This window comes from Folsomia candida, unplaced genomic scaffold (genome assembly GCF_002217175.1).
Source record: "Folsomia candida strain VU population unplaced genomic scaffold, ASM221717v1 Fcan01_Sc004, whole genome shotgun sequence".
Lineage (NCBI taxonomy): Eukaryota > Metazoa > Arthropoda > Collembola > Entomobryomorpha > Isotomidae > Folsomia > Folsomia candida.
In genome coordinates, this window is record NW_019091196.1 from 8,490,691 (window position 1) to 8,507,970 (window position 17,280).

The 17,280-nt window shown below is 36.3% G+C and overlaps 2 protein-coding genes across 10 annotated transcripts; one reads left to right on the forward strand and one right to left on the reverse strand.

Annotated features, from left to right (window-relative positions):
• Positions 1-467: 467 nt before the first annotated feature.
• Positions 468-2,349, forward strand: LOC110848250 (mucin-2). Its single transcript, XM_022095420.2, has 4 exons — positions 468-765; positions 1,113-1,256; positions 1,427-1,604; positions 1,940-2,349. Exons 1-4 carry the CDS (start codon positions 556-558, stop codon positions 2,245-2,247), a joined length of 840 nt encoding a protein of 279 aa, XP_021951112.1. The 5' UTR covers positions 468-555; the 3' UTR covers positions 2,248-2,349.
• LOC110848249 (proton-coupled amino acid transporter-like protein CG1139) lies at positions 2,325-14,210 on the reverse strand. 9 transcript variants are annotated; one of them, XM_035850756.1, is made up of 11 exons: positions 14,189-14,210; positions 9,554-9,703; positions 5,559-5,693; positions 5,119-5,269; positions 4,913-5,034; positions 4,737-4,821; positions 4,369-4,656; positions 4,122-4,300; positions 3,871-4,040; positions 3,393-3,510; positions 2,325-3,334 (listed from the first exon to the last, which is right to left on the reverse strand). In XM_035850756.1, exons 2-11 carry the CDS (start codon positions 9,640-9,642, stop codon positions 3,202-3,204), a joined length of 1,470 nt encoding a protein of 489 aa, XP_035706649.1. In that variant the 5' UTR covers positions 9,643-9,703; positions 14,189-14,210; the 3' UTR covers positions 2,325-3,201. The 9 variants fall into 9 exon arrangements, with proteins under 9 accessions (XP_035706649.1, XP_035706648.1, XP_035706650.1 ...); XM_035850755.1 differs by lacking the exon at positions 14,189-14,210 and adding an exon at positions 13,420-13,733; XM_035850757.1 differs by lacking the exon at positions 14,189-14,210 and adding an exon at positions 11,894-11,914.
• Positions 14,211-17,280: the final 3,070 nt, after the last annotated feature.

Below are 17,280 nucleotides of genomic sequence, written 5' to 3' on the forward strand. Positions count from 1 at the left end.
ATTACAAAAAAAAACCTGTAAATCGTGTAATGAAAAAAATGACGACTCGACAATGGGACGCACGCATTAGACAACATCATTTCATTGTGCTCGCATTTACTTTTTGTTTTCTGTCCACAACACGACGAAGTACGATTGGCATTACAAATTTAACGCAACCGATTTTTATTTTTACAATAAACACTCACTAAAAAAAGATAACTGTGCAGCTAATAGTAGGAGCCACACCACAACAAAAAGTACATCAATGACCATTCACCATTGCATTGGCACTGTGACTGACTGACTGCTGCATACAGTAGGAAATGCATAAGATGATCGTCGATACAGATTCTAATCATGCGATTCGCTACCACTGCCAATAATATAGTTCAGTTCATTGTTTTACTTGTTGCAAATTCATGCGAAAAGATATCCGCCCATCCCAAAAAAAGTTTTATAAGAGTTTGCAGACCATGACTCGATCTCTTTTCCTTTCATTATTTACCAGTCAGTCAAACTGACAAGTTTTTATTTTATTTTAATTGGAGCATTTGGAATGAAATTCTTCTAAGAATGAATTTCAAGTCGTTTGCTTATCTCGCGTTTGTAATATTATTCGTGTCATTCGGTGTCCAAAATTGTGATGGACAGAGAAGTCGATCAAGATTGAGTCCTGCTGGGGTAACCCCATCACCGTCTGAGACCAGTTCTAGTCACGCCACGGATGGACCTCTCTCAAGACTTCGGAGACCCACGAGAAGAACCACGACGCCAATTTCGGTGGTATTTAAGTTTGCATAATAATTTTATAAATAGATATTAATCCTCCCTCGTATAATAATGCTGACAGCAGGTTTCTGTCGAAATGGGCGATAAGATAGGGATGAGTTACTATCATTTCCATAAAATGCATCATATTATTCGATCCAAGTGACTTTTTAAGTGCGTCACAGTTTATGATGAAAGTTTTATGGGCACGAGTTGGACATGAAATGTAGCTTATGGCCCAAGTATTATGAGTCATTTTTACAACCTGCAATAAATTCATTAATTGAGACAAGTCTATTTTTAGATTACATAATAATGTCCTAGCTATCACTGCATTGTTATATTATTGTCACCACGAGCAGAGATCCACCACGACGACGACGCCACAGGGTCAGTCATCATCAAGCCCCAATAGTCGAACTTCAAGTCCAAACCAGCCAATTAACAAGAGTCAACAACAACGCCAGAATAATGATTCCGTTCGTAAAGAAATGATTGAGAAGTTGGTGAGTGAATGATTTTAATGATTTCCTGCTTCAAATTTAATTCAAATTGTTGTCATTCGAGCGTGAAAACCAGTTAGAAAAAAAGTTTGCCACTCTCATTTCTGTTATTTATTACGAATTAACATCATCCTTCATTAACTTTTGAAACATTGTGTGAAATGAAATATTAGTGTAGTCGAAAACATGGAGCTGCGGCGACATTGCCATCCGTGAATCCACCAGTTTCAACTCGATCACCGACCACAACGACCCCAAAACCAGCGTCCATCACCACGACCACGGCGACATTTACCAATGACAACTTCTCAGAACCCCAACGAACCCTGCCACGAAATCCGCTTAGGAGATGTAAGATAAATTAATAAAATTATGACACTCCGTTCTCATTCACACCCATCAACATGTTGCCAAATACTACATACGTAAATATGTACAACTAACTTCAATCAATCATGACTGACTGGAGCAATTCGCACAAAAAAGTTAATTGGTCTCGCCATTCATAAAGTTGATATTCTCCTCGTACGTTTTATTACTATCAAACTGTTTGAGTACTTGCGACGAATTGAGCCAATTAAATTTTGAGTGAGTTTTATCCAGAATAATTGCGTAAATGCATCGTGTTCGTTCGTAGGTATGTAAATACAATGGAAAATTTGTTTATTATGTAATTTTTATTGCAGCCCAAGCTCACGTTCGAGTACCGAGAAGGGTGAAAAAGTTGTATCGCTCGACAACCACGACGACTACCACCACTCCTGGAACGGGTGACGACGAGGGGTCAAACTTTCCACCATTTCCATCCCCCACGTCGTCAACGTCAAGTCTTCCCCTTGGTCAGGGGGGAGCGACAACGAGTAAAACCACGACTAATATTCGTACCGGTGGTGATACTAATGCACAAACTTGCACCGACTTTGACCACTTGAATGATGAGCAACTAGCGAAAAGGGTCAAGGGAGGGCTTCGAAGGAAGAACAAGCCAGAATAAATTGATACCAATTTTTATGTGATTTTTAAAAATATTTTATGACACATATTATTAAATTTCCTGAAAATTTCATTAAATTCTCATCATCTCTCCGTTTATTCATTCTTTTTTCATTTATAATATTCTTTTTTTACATGGGATCCTCCAAACATCACATTTCCCCCCCATTTCTCATGGTTAGTACATAGTTTTGGCATTTTTTGCTACAAGATACGAGCACGGTACAGCGTATCACGTTTCGACGTCACAACAACATTGTTTCTTTTTTGGTACATGTACACTTTCGGTACGTTTAAAATGATAAGAATATTACTAATTAGCTAGTTAACTAATAGCACATATGGCATGATACATGATACAAAGATATGTCCGTATTCAATGGTTTTCACACCGATGGATTGGATTGCACAAGCTCGACCGGTACCGAATTAAAATATAACTATGTACATACTTAACTTGCCTAAATATTTATAATAATACCTGCGAAAACACCTACCAATCTATTACAAGGAATAGTATAAGATCATTAATCAAAAGTAAATCAGATGAGTGAAATTACAGAGAGATTTAATTTGACCAAATACAGTAGCTCAGCGAGTGTGTGAAATTCCGAAATAAAATTTATCTGCGATTTTCTACCTTTAAAAAAATTTACACGATGAATATTCCAATAGTTAACAATAAACAAACTACAACAACGACAAAACTAGAAAAAACTCAACAACCTTCTTGTATGTAAGTATGCTAGAGATATATTTATATGGAAAAGTTACAATTTTCGATGCAACGACAAAATAGAAAATATTTTCAAAAAACGAGAGTTCAAATTAGAACAAACATTTCGTTAAATATCAGCAATTATTTGCACCCATTCGTTTAAAGTGTCAAATTTAACAAAAAGAATTTACGGTTATTTATGATACCCGTCCATCCATTGCGTTGAGTACGCAAATGCTAGTGACTTGAGGGCGCATCGCTGATAATGCCCAATATACTAACATAAGTTCCTGCAATGCATCCCACAAGTCCAAAAATAAGGAGGGCCGTATCCTTCCAGAGCATCCATCGTCCACACCCGTAACCGACCCTGTGCAAAAAATAAGAAATTAATTTCGTGCTCAAATATGGATAAACAAAAAACATACCCCCAGTTCGTGCAAAGACTGAAAATTGGAGGCAGAATTAGCCCCAGGACAGAAGTGCAGAACGCTCCCACGAAAGATATGACGAGACCAAGGTTCGGAATGAGGACGGCGAGGGCAACTGCAAAAAAGAAAAGGGGGAGTGACATTAATTCGACGATCATCATCCTTCCACGTCAGTCACATCACTTTGTGTCATGATTAATTAACTTGAAACAGTTCGTTGTATGTAATCAAAATTGTGGGTACATATTTAATTCTGTTTAACTTGCATTGATCCTAATTTGTGTCAAGAGCCAATTGAGTACAACGACATATTTAATTGTACTTGACCAAAAGTAAATTGTATTGTAGGTACATGTGCATTAATCATGCAGACATTGTTGCAAATATGTCTGGAGAACGTGCATAAGGACATGTGTACAATTTGTGTATTAATAGATACATATGCACATAATTTATGGTTCATATAAATACTTACACGTCAGGATAACTAACGACGTCCTGAAAGCGTATTCGGCCGCGGTCTGGGCGTTCTTGGGTATCCTGGCTTGCAACTGAGGCCAAGCGATGGACATGGGGACGTAGAATTGTAAAGCGTAGGACAAAAAGATGGAGACGGACATTGACAGACGAACGCCCATTGCCAACCTGAACATTACGGAGAGGAAATGCATAAATAGAATTATTACTTGGCTCATCTATTTTAATTTCGAATGCTTAAACACTGACCATTCTCCTTGTGGTAAGTTTAAGGTCACACTGCCCACTGCGGCGTCTCCGTACTTTAGATAACCAAAGAATCCAACAGCAATGTAGAGAAGTCCGACGATAAACATGCTGATGTTCAATACTCCGAAACAGCCTCCGAAATCTTGGGGCGTTTTCATTTTATTTTCAAGTGGCAAAATCTGCAAAAATATAAGAATTATCTCAGTCATTCTTGTCCAAGAGATTCATGAATTTAAGTGAAGTTTACCATTCCAATCCCCTCAAATGCGTAAAGGGCAGTTCCAAAATACAGAGGGACTTGATGCCAAGATGAGAAAATGACGTGGAAATTGTCTCTCTCCGTTATAGGTTGAATATCTTGGAAGATGTAGTAAAAAATAATTCCCAGGCCGACAGACATGCACAAATTCGCAACGGACATCACAGGGGAAAGAAGTTTAAGGTTGCGGATCCAATTTAAGAAAATCAAAGGCAGTAACAAGATGGCAAGGTAGGTTTTCACGGAGGCTTCATAACCGAATTGTTCTTTGACAAGCTGGAACATACATACTTTCATGAATTTACCTGTAGTATATTTTTCTAACAATTAGTTTCCGCATTGGTTTTTACGCTAACCTGTTGGACATTTGTAGCCACAAAAACATAGTACACGCAACAGAAACCAATCTGCGTGAGACAGAGGAATGCATCAATTACGAACCTGCAAATTGAAAGTCAACGTTAAAAAAGCTATGTTCATGGTGGGCGTTCATATAAGCGGCACGAACATCAAAATAAATATGTATACCTACCTTGCCACGTGTGACAATGGGCGCAAAAATGGTGGACCCAGCTTAAACGACAATTCGCCAACTTCCGCAAAGTTCAGGAACGGAGTTTTGGTTCTGGCACAGAGAGATCGTGCACAATTGAGCTGTATATGACCGGAAATAGGAAGCAATAATCATTTATTTATTTTGCATTCGACTTAATTGTCTCAATTTAGCATTTCATTTACCAAAATATGCATCGTATGAACGCAAATAATTCCGATAAAGACAAGACCAACGCTTCCCACGATCAGTCCAGCATTTAAGAAAGCCTGTGGCATCGCCAAAATGCCAGTTCCGATGTTCCCCTTCAGTAAATGGATGGCCGTGTCAAAATTGCTAAAATAATTTATATAACAAAAGCGTCATCAACTTGCATTCCTTAAAAGTTAAATGTGGAACTGCACATATCCAGAAATTCAAGCCAATCGGATCTACTAAATATATAACATCTTTTGCAGATTAGTATGCTCAATCACAACTGTTTTGGAACTCCTTTCTTTCTTATTTAAACGGATCATTCACTTGTCAATTGTGTCAGTATGTCAAAAGACAATAATATCGCGTAACTATAAAATACTACAGCGTACGTATAACTAACTACGAATAACGGCTTAGAAATGCGTACCTGGTTGGGTGATCCACATTCCGATGAGCCAAAGGATCATATTCTTCCCCATTGTCGTCATCAGCTATCTTAATCTTGGTCGTGCCATTCTGCTGCTGCTGCTTATCTCCCAGCTCGGCAAGGTGGATCTCTTTCCTGGAATTGCAGAAGAAGAAGAAATGTTAACATTTCATGTCATGCAAGAAAAGTGCAACAGACACATGACACCAACGCATGGTGTACTTATATAAATTGCATCATCAACAAACACTTAAGACATTGACACCCAAACCCAAAACATTTACGGACGCGTCTACATTACAAAACAGTTTAAACTACGGAATCACGTACTCGAAAAAAGTTATCTGGTTAATCAACAAGTGGCTAAGAAGAATAATAATTAACAGAATTATTACACTGTAAACAACCAGCGCAGATATCTGTACCCAGTACTCCATTTTTGCCATCTTTCGTACACTTCTTCCGACAAATTATTTCCACATGTCGTCGTAAAATTTTGAAAGTAATAAACCAATCGTCAAGACGACCATCTTGCGAAAATATGGCTGTAATTTTCTCCAGCCCAGCAAAAATTTCACACCTGTTACTTCCAATTACTGGTAAATGGTCTGAATAATCCATGCTTTACAGATTCAATCCTAATCAGATCATATGAAAAATCATTTGCGTAACGGGATGATGATGATGACGAGTGTGAGCCGAGTGCATTTAGACCTAAAACCAATTGTGTAAATTGAGCAAATTGCACTCTCCTCGGTTAAAGTTACAATATCTGAGCAAATAATGAGAATGCCATACATCATGGAAATGATTGGCGTTATTATAAATATTTTTTTGTCTAAATGTGGATGCCAAAAATAAACAATGAAAAAAGAACCAACTTCTGGATCCAAGTACAAAAAAAATACAGAATAAATGCATAAAAAACGATCCCAGCAAAAGAATAAAAATAAAACAACTCACTTCTTAATTTCCACCAATTCATACTGACACTTGACAATAATAGGTTTTGCTGCCATTTCCAGGTAAAAAAAAACTCTCCAAAAAAGTCAACCTTTGCAAAAATGCTATTCACCACGCGAGCAAATAATGAAACCAACCACAACAATGAAAAGCTCAACTTGAACTAATTGTATAACTTTAGTAGGAATAGTGGGTTCTAGCTAAACAGCAATAAAAGACGATTTAACAATGCAATTAGGTAACTATATATATTCCGGTATGTTGATTATAGCTTTGTACCCGAGCCAGTTAATTGCTTCGTTCGTAACTATAAAGTAACAAACAATGGTCATGAAAAACGTAAAGAAAATATACAGGCGCCGCACCAACCACTTTACTCTTTATATATGCATGCCTTCATTCACTCGCAATTTTTATTATTGGAGCGACTTCATTACTAAAATTAAAATTAAATACTCCATTCAACCACCCGTCAATTATGTATGTATGTATGGTCATTTGAATAATAAGGGATTCGACGCAGGACAGATAGATGAGGTTTTTTAGGATGTGTATATGTATCTATTTTACAGGTTTTCAGGTATACATACATAAAACACATCATGCTAGGTATATACATACATTTACATATTTATCTCTGCATATATAATTCTAGCGAGAGATGCGAGATACATATATTACTTAAATTGTAGAGCTATTGCGGTTTCTGTCTATCTGTCTCTAATAAAAAAAGTAAGTAAAAATGAGCAGACGTCAGTAGATTTCATTTTCCATATTAATTGACGAGGTAGATGAAATATTTAAATTCAGTCTTATATTTACAATTTTATTACGAGTCCAGCAGTCTTACTCGTGCAATGCGATGCATGCAATATTATGTGTGTGATGTGTGTATGTACGTATGCAAATGAGATCAAGTTTCGCAGTGTCTACGGATTGCTAATCCTATGCATGCTGGGGTTGAAATGACTTTTGTAATAGTAATTACCACTTGATATCAAACCCTGTAATTTGAATAAATCATGAAATTGGATACAATTTATTCATGGAAAATTTATGGCGACGCAATTCCTACGGGCAAAACGATTTTGTAGATGATGTTTGCAAAGCTGGAAAAAAATGCGAAATTCTAAACATCTCAAGTTTTTGAAGTGGGTCTTAAATACAAGAAGAAAGTTGAGACTCGCAACTTGAGAGTGAGTTGAGGTTCGCGTTGCAATATTATTTTGCAAGGGTTGCATATGCAAATACGTAGTTCAATATTTGGCGTTTGTATGGCTGTGCATTTCTGTAATGCGATAAAAATTGCTTGTAAAACGTCCTCCACGATGTGCAACATTGTCACTTGTGATGTGAGGTAATTATTTTTAACAATTTGTTAAGACCTTGATGTTCAAACACGAGTGCAGGCAGAAGAAGAGGAGGAGGAGTCGCTTTGTCGGTTTCGTACATGTAAGTATGCATATAAATACATGGATGGATGGGTGTTTAGTAAACATTGGGTAGCAGCATAATTTTGCAATTATATAAAATGCAATAAAACGTCCAGACGAAATTTACATTTTATGCATTTATGACATGACATTCGCCGGGAGGGATGGGTGCAATAATAATGGTGATGCAATTCTATGTTCATTTCGTACTAATCATTGCAATAAAGTTTGTGTAAAATTTCTGGAAAATCATGTGCTTCAAACGGGTTTTAATTTTTTAAGAAAAAAAACAAGGTCAAAAAAAAATCAAAATCCCTCCTATTTCTTAACAGTTTGAAATATTCGAGATGTATTTTATTTATGTATACCATGAAGATCATACTAATCTTACACATTACAAAATTGCAATATTGACAAAATTTTTGTAAAGTTTCTGGAAAATGCTTCAAACTTTACATTTTTTAAGAAAAAAATACAAGGTAAATGAAATCGAAAATTTCGATTCGAAATTCCTCCTATTTCTTAACAATTCGAAAATCGAGATGTTAAAATTGATGTATAACAGTAAGAACGTGCATGAAAGACGGTCGTTCTCCATGGCCCCACCCTATCTATCGTCACGATTGGTGGACAAAACTTTCTTTATAAGTTGACATGCTACTAATTATTTGACTAACCTCACTCAATTTTCATATATATTTTATGCATGCATGTATAATGATAAGGTTTATACGGCGCAGACTGATAACCTGCCATATGGCAAGTCAAGACTAATTTTGATGAATTGATGACATGATCCCTGATATGATTGATTCCCGTAGTAAGAGAACGATTAAAGAACAAGTAATTAAATTTGTGTCGTTCAGCATTTGTTCTTATCTTGGCATGACTTTGCCTGTCTTCTCGTCGTAATTGGTATCATCTGTCATCACGAGATGATAATTAAAAGTTTGATAAGAAAAATAGTGGTTTTACCACCTTCTTCGTTTAAGTATGTTAAATGATCATTTTATCGGAAAGTTGTAATTTTCCGAATAATGGATGGATAACGGTAATTCGTTTGTCTATTATGTTCACTTCGTTTGAAAAATATTTTCAACTAATTTGCTAATTTCAACTACTTAATTTGCAATGATACCTAAATCAACAAATGTTGATCAATAAGAAGACGATCACAGAAAGAATCTATCGCAAACAAGTTTATAACCTTTCTCGCAAAAAAATAAAACTTCCGTCAACTTGCCAAATTATCAAGTCCTTTTCTGCTTATGCTCATCTCATACGACGACGATATGTGCCATGTCTTAACCTCCTTGGTCCAAGTTCACTACAGTTTACGTCATTGTCTGGCAGTAAGCCTCGTTCTATGCACCCAAAAAATTGGACTCGTGTGTAACCCACTCTTTTGCCTCTCCTTTGTGCATATGTATGCAACTCATTTATTTATAACACAAGGCGCATCCTTATATTGGGAGAAAAATGGCGAAATTGACTCTACAACAACGGCATATGTTTCATCTCCCTTGCGACATGCAAAATTCGGTTCAGTCCAGATTTTTATTTCGGGGGCAATAAAGTCAAAATCACGTACATACTTACCCGTTCGCTTGCTGAGAGTTGATCATGTTCATTTGCAGCAAGTGCGGTTCCGTGGATGTTCCATTTGATGAAATTTCCTTCATTGTCATCGTTCCTTGTGGAGTGGGAGGAATTATTCCAAATTATTAAATTCAACTGATGGAATCCAATCTGCAAAGGAAACTGTTAATTAATCCGAATTAAAAAATATGCCAAGAAAAATAAATAAATCATGGAAAAATTCTAATTTTTTTCGGTTACGACAAGGTTTCAGTATAATTTCTAACCTTGAATTTATTTTAACCCGAATTAAATCAATGAGTGAAAAATTTTTAAACCAAATATTTAATTTGACATCGTATCACAAATGACATGAACTCATTCGTGCAAATGTAGCTTAAATATGTACAATTGAATTCTTAATAATTCATGCCTCTTATCCAGACCACGAAGTCAAGATTACTTCTCAGAATTAAATTCTCGACTTGTCTCGTCTGTCAAATTATCAATTCCCTTACTTCTTTTTTCTTTCTTCAAATGTCAATTGAAGCAGCTCTCTCAATCCGTAACTAGTCTTCGATACGTTTCGTAAAATGCACACGCAACAAAAATGAAACAATGAAATCTTGGCAAAATGTTTGTATAAAAAGACAACCGAAACGTGACCAAGATAAACGCGACCTTCTCCAGCAAATGCCCGAAGTAAAAGACGCATGTGGCCGTGTGGTTGCGATATTTTATTTTATACTCGCCCTAACTAATCCACTGTTTACTTTGAAACTCGTTCATCTTTTGATACTGCAGTTAGCAATAACTACATAATGTTGGGAGGCTATGTATGTACTTATAATAAAAAGATTGATATAACATCTCACAAGAAAAAGTGTAATATAATAATGATTCCATATACGTACATAAGTATGTACCCATCCGTTGCATTTCAGAGTTGGGGGTGGTGGGTGAAACTTACGTACATACACGTACACGTATCTGCTTTTATCATTTATAATTTCTTACTAATTTGACACCGCCCCACTCCGTATTGCATGCATTTCAGACGCTCGATTAGAGAACGGAGCAGTGTTTTACTGTTTATTCAGACATACGAACATACGAAAGAGTATTTATTATTGCAGTATTAATTCTACTTAATGAAGTTCATCAGTAATGCCACCGACCAAGCTAAGGAGCAATATGCGTACTATGCAGTTGTCATAAAATTTGTCCAGGCCAACGAGACAGTGACCACGCGGAGGGACACGACAATTGCTTTCACAGGATGATATTCATACATCGCAAATCCTTTTAGTTTCAAACAAACCCTGTTGGAATCTCGTGTAGGAAAATTTATTTCTTGGAGCAGGGTGGACATATCAGTAACGCAACCACTAACTGGATGGAGGAGCGTATATATTGCATGCAAAATTAGCTAACCACATATGTAAAAGTATTTATGAATAACTTTGTATGTCGGATGGTCTAATCGTAATTAGCCGTAGACCAGACCACAGAGAAGAGGACGCTTCTTCTTATCTAATGCAAGGAGTTTATCCAGCACTTAATTCACTTCAATATTTGTGTGGGGTAAAAATACCGATTTTTACAATGTTTATTCATCCAGACGACGTGACAAATGTTGACTTTTAATGTATGAACAAGTATCACAACGACAGGACGTGAACAAATTTAAGATTTTTTACACGGATTTTTGATCGAGTTGATTTAAAATGCATTATGTAGTACTAATAGCTTATCGAAGCATGATAACTTTCTCACCTACTTATTTATTTAGTGTCGTCAACTCTTTTTGCTGCACATTAATTAACTATCTTGTGAAATCCGAGATGTGAAATACGTATGTAGTCTTTTTTCTCGTTTGTTCTTTTAAGACGAGTATAAATACTTTTGCACAAAAAATTGAGATAACCAAACCACGAACGAATGACCACTTTTGTACAAATATGTACCGAAACAGACACACTTTGCTTTTACGAGATTACAAAAATGAAATGATCCCAGAGAAAAAAAATAACACCAGTTTCAAACGTGTCTCAAGTCTTGTAGAACACGTATCACTGTGTATCGAAGAGATGAGATCACGACGCGCATAGGTCTCAAATGCGACGTTACCTCGGTTTATATAATAACCCAAAAAGTTCAATAAGGTTCAAAAAGGTAAAGACAACGACGCAAGACAAAAGAACAGAGAAAAGTAAACTTGACACAAGAAATTCTCTTATCTATGAGCATTCAGAGAGAAGTGAAACGCATTGTGAGACGTGTCAAATAAATAAATACACCAATCTGTACACTTTTCGTGAGGAAATTAGTATGCAAGTCAATACTCAAAAGAGATTTTACTTTTTAGTAGATGTTGAACTTGGTAAGTCGTTATCAATTTGCTGGCTGGAGACGATAACGTAAATATTTTTATAAATGTTGCCCTCGTCGTTGAGTTGACGAGCACTGAATTGAAATTGGTTTAGCAAACTGAAATAATAATGAGCCTTGTTTACAAACAAATGCGTTCAACTTTCGGATTTAGGGCAAGGAATACTTTTTATAATGCGAATATATTTTTAGTACTGAATGAATGCAATCGTGCACTTTGTCTTCTAATTTAAATTCTAGTTTCTTTTTTGTCTGGCCTGATTTTGATGACAGGTTTCATACACAAGTGAGGGTAACAAAATGTCTAAATGGAATGAAGGGAGAAATGTTTCACCCCTGGGATCATTTTCATAAGAAGAATGCAATTACATTTTAGTGACGTTTCTATGAATCGGGTTACACAACTTGGAACAGGATGTTGTATAAGCCCGAAGAAGAACCGAAGTGTAGGAATCACCACGGTTTGAGAGGCGAAGGTCAATGCCAATAAGACGACGCGTCGATTTGGATGTGTCAACGGGGCTGAATGATGATATGTGCATGCATATTTATCTTGAAGGTCGCTGTATAGGAGGAAGACCCGTCTAAAAGTTTGGAATGGATGACCAATCCGTATTATTTTACTAATTTTGTAACATGTTGTGTCACAAAGGGACGATTTTTTCGCGATTTCGAACACAATGGAGCTATGTAAGCACATAAAAGTGTTCATTAACTAAAGTGGTTTATGTAAGTAAAGTGTGGATGGATGGCAAACTTTTTGGGAATTTGCCAATCGTAGTTGTACGATCTTGCTTGATTGCAAAAAAAAAGAAAGAAAGAAAAAAACGGTATCGCGACGAATCAGATTCGAGACATTTGTTCAAAGTCTAATCTGAATCTGGATTGCGATGGTTCGAATAAAAAGCGACGTAGACGTGCATTTATTCAGTCAGTTCCCCTGGCTGTGTGACGCCAACATCCGATCCTTTTCCCCCGGTGACGTTAGTTGGTAATCAAATATTGCATAAACGACGGTCGCTAAATAGATATTGCACGAATGCATATGTAAGTATGCAATGCGACCTAGTCTTGACTTTTCTTATCAAAAGCTGTGAAAATTGTGGTGTGGTCGTAGTGCCAGATTCACACTTTCTTCAGATCTGATAAGAAATTTAGGACGAGCAGAACTAGTTTGATTTGATTAATTAATGTACAGAATGCCTACTTACATGACAGATACATATGTATTTATCCTGCGATTGGGAATTACAAAATTAGTTGAAACCATAAGTTTTTGGGGAAATACTTAAATGATGCATTTATTTTATGTAACTGGTCTTGGGTGAAAATGTTATCGCCGACATAGACATTTACATGCATATATAATCCACTTACTACTTATCTTTAAACGGCAGTAGTGCTTGTATTATGAATCATGCCGAGGTTTTTCCAACTTTTGACAAAATATTTCCATTGCAAACAAGAATCGTTTAATCTCAATAATTTTTAGGTACCTGTACTCTACACGGATTTCTCAATTGATGATAACACACTTTCGACGTATGTAGACTTCACTGGATTGCTAAAAGTTGTCAGAATTGTGCTGCGTGGTTATAAGTATTTTCAAATCTCGAATTCACTAAAACAGCACAATTGTACACCTCACCCAAACCCCGAGTGATTTTTCACAGTCGAAAATTCAGCCAAATTCTCCAGTCGACATTTAAAAATGCAGAACTGATTCGAAAGTTAAAAACAATCGAGAGGCTTTGTCTTCTTGTCCATCGATGCAGTAAATTGTAGCTTTCAAGTACATAATTATACAGCAATATTGTAAATTGTCTATATTACGATGCAAATTTCAACATACTTATATATTCGTTGCCCACTACTATAAAAAAGTACTGAAACCAAGCTAAATGACCTGCTCAAGCATGATGATGCATGCCGTAGTGATACATATTTGACCGTTTAACCAGCACGCAAGGGAGTCTCACCGGAAAGAAGTCCATATATGAACACATATGTAGAAAGACGTATCAGGTAAAATGTCAAAATGCGATGTTTCATCACACAGGAAAATGCCAGTGGACCAAGTAAAACGTTATTATTATTATTATCATGAAACATGAAGCCCTGCCAGAAACAGAGATGACTGCATGTTTGTAACCCAAAATATGGGTTCAATTACATCAACTACACATACCTATGTACGTGCATGAACTACAGAGAACCGAGAAATTGAGCTACAGTAATTATAATTAAACCACAGACTATACATACCTTCTTACGAGATCCTTTCCTTCTTCTTGCTTATATAAATAAATATGAGTTGTCTGCAATTAGAATTTTTGGAAGTAATTAGATCGGCAGCACCACTTTCTGATCCACCAGCGTCATTCGTCAACCGCCACAAACTACGACTGCACCACTTTCAAAATAAAACTGGACCTTTATAAAGAAAACGTTAACATAAAAGTTTTAACATATTATCTAAGATATTATTTACTTATGTATGTATGCTCATAAATACGGCTAAACTTTCCGACTGGACGTGGAGATAGAGGCAAGAAAACAATTAAACACTTAGAGAGTCCAGTAGTGAGTAGAGATAAATAAATTAATGAATACGAGTGCACACCATTATCATATTTACCTCACATGCATAGCGTACCTTTACTAATACCTATTTACCTCTTAGATGTATTTGTACCAAAATAAACCGTGATGTATGTGAGTTAGCTTTATTGTTCTCAGGTGCATTACCAATTCATGGCACTCGTGGCATAAGTACAAAAGCATATAAGGAATAATTAGAAGATATGGGGTAGCAGGAATTTATGATAATACACATGCCATGTTTAAGAGGAATCGTATCTAATGAATGAAAATCCTGCCAAAATCATCACTAATTAATGATTATTCTCCTCTTTTAAGGAAATTCCATTCAAAATAAAGGTCACGGATTCATGTGTGCGTATCATTACCATTTCACACGCGCTCATGTTTAGTTGACTGATCGGAAAATTGCTGCAACTAATTTACTAACAATTAGTTAATTATTGGATTTTAGGATAAAAGATAGAGTTGATTGAATAAGAGGAGAAAGTTACTGCGGAGACGAATCTTGTGCAACACCTCATTTGCATACCTACTTGCTTTCACCCACAAAGGCAATCAATGTTACTGTGTTATTGTACCGGACTAAATTTATTGTGGTGACCCTGTGGGATTTCTTTCCTGAAATACCACTTTATAGTTTGATTACCCACCGCCACTCCCTCTCCACTATGATAAACATTGCATAATTTACTACTAATTTCAATTAAATTAATCAGTTACGTATCTAAATGATTGAGCAATTACAACATATTCTTGCACCAACTGTTGAAATTCCGTCCGACGAATTGATTTATTTTACGATGAAAGGGCAAAAGTTTGTCGGTCGTTAAACCACCGAACCACCAATCAGCATGACTCAATGCAATTTAACAACTTTTATTCAAAATTGACCTGAGATTATAAAATACTTCTTGTCCTGATGACATGACGCGATACAGTTTTTACACAATCAATCAAAGACGTATCTTCGATATAAATGTAGTGATTACATATGTAAATAGACGTATTACATATTTATGTCGGCATTCTCAGTATACAGGGAGCAATGATTTTGCAACATTCCATTGTGCATGGTTCACTTCGTCTTTGGTTTCATTTTATTAGTCGGATCAGCAACTTAAGACATACATAAATACCTTTCTTATCAGTGGTTCCAATGGTATTAGAAATATGGGCAAAATCGGTCGTAAAATTTTAATTGGTAAAATGACCTGACATTCCGCTATCATCATCACGGCGACGATGTGAATGTGACGCAATGCACGAATCCCATCATGGAAATGTAAGTAAATCAAATCTGGATGTGTTGTCCGTCCGCCGAAGATTTACGGCTCAATCAAACTGTTATTTTTTAAAAGAAACATACTTTTCCAGGAACTCATACACCACGAATTGGAACAAGTAAAATGTATTTACATCATGCTTTAATATTCATTTCCACTCATCCCATTTTCATTTATTCTTTTATCTTTCCAGGCAGGTCAAATAACCACATGACTAAATTATTAGAGTAAATTTTATGCATGACATGTCGAGATAATGAACAGGAATTAAGAATTGACACTATCATCTCGAAAGAAAACTGTCTCGTACGAGTTTACTTTTGCGGCATGATGACACGTATGTAACTATCTACTTATAAGACGTGGCTGCTATATATATACAAAATTACGGCTCAATTACTTATTGCATTTCATAAAAGTTTCCGCTATGCGCTATCATCAAAGTAAGTAAGCATGTGGACCAAAATGTGTGGCATTATTGACTGAAATTAAGTTGCATAATAATACATGTATCAGCTCAATCGTAAGTAAATAGTCAGTAACTTACAATTAATGGTGATTGTGGTAGTACTTCTTCTTTAATTGAATTAGTCCATGCAATTTGAAACAATCAAGTAATTGAAAAAAAGTCATCATTTATAAGTCAAGGAATCCAGACTAGAAGAACTGACAAAAATGTATGAAAATTGTTACACTGACAAAGCCCAAGGTTGCGTTGCATATTGATCAATGAACGGATAACGGTCAAGTCACTGATTGAACATTTTACAACTTTAGCGTCCCTGACCAGCACCTACCCAACCTACTGACTGACCATGCTTTATTAATCAGCAAAATCACATTCGGAGATTACGAAAGAAAGTCAAGGCGCACATTATCATCTATATTCTTCCAGCCCTATGCAATTGTATCTATCTACACTATAATTTAAAAAAATGTGACCTTTGTATCCATAATAAAAGTTTTAGAGCCTCCGTGACCCCAAGCGCCTTGGAAGATGTCAACTAGTTTAATTTAACAAGTCATTGCATCAATCTTGGTTGGTGCCGATATAATAAAAAATAAAACTGTCAACTATTTACATACATGTGTACATACACGCCATATGCATGCCCAGAACACTAATTGCTTTCGTTTTAGGCCTTTTAAGATGGCCTTATAGATTTACCAGGATGTCTGTCTGTATTATGGCCAGCATGCAACCTCGACCAAAATTTGATTCCCGCGTTCGTATCTCTACCATACTAACGTGTGGGAAGGATACGAGCACGTGATGGTCGAGGTTGCATGCTGACCATAATACGCACGATAACTCTCTTTAAACACAAGCTATCGACTTGAAATTTTGTACACTTGATCCTCGGGTCAAAAGTAAGGATGAGTTCGAAGAAGGGCATGATCGGTCAAGTGGTTGGCCGGTGGGGGTCTTTTCCACCCAAATGTGTTGCCCTTAACTAGCAAGATGGCATT

What these genes read in the sequence shown, in the direction of transcription:
- LOC110848250 (XM_022095420.2), top strand. Translation starts at nt 556, where the DNA reads ATGAATTTCAAGTCGTTTGCTTATCTCGCGTTTGTAATATTATTCGTG. An exon ending in CCACGACGCCAATTTCGGTG is followed by an intron (nt 766 to 1,112) that starts GTATTTAAGTTT and finishes CACCACGAGCAG; the next exon opens with AGATCCACCACGACGACGAC. An exon ending in ACGAAATCCGCTTAGGAGAT is followed by an intron (nt 1,605 to 1,939) that starts GTAAGATAAATT and finishes TTTTTATTGCAG; the next exon opens with CCCAAGCTCACGTTCGAGTA.
- LOC110848249 (XM_035850752.1), bottom strand. Translation starts at nt 6,004, where the DNA reads ATGGCAAAAATGGAGTACTGGGTACAGATATCTGCGCTGGTTGTTTAC. An exon ending in AACCAGATAACTTTTTTCGA is followed by an intron (nt 5,694 to 5,888) that starts GTACGTGATTCC and finishes CTGCAATTCCAG; the next exon opens with GAAAGAGATCCACCTTGCCG. An exon ending in AATGTGGATCACCCAACCAG is followed by an intron (nt 5,270 to 5,558) that starts GTACGCATTTCT and finishes AAATTATTTTAG; the next exon opens with CAATTTTGACACGGCCATCC.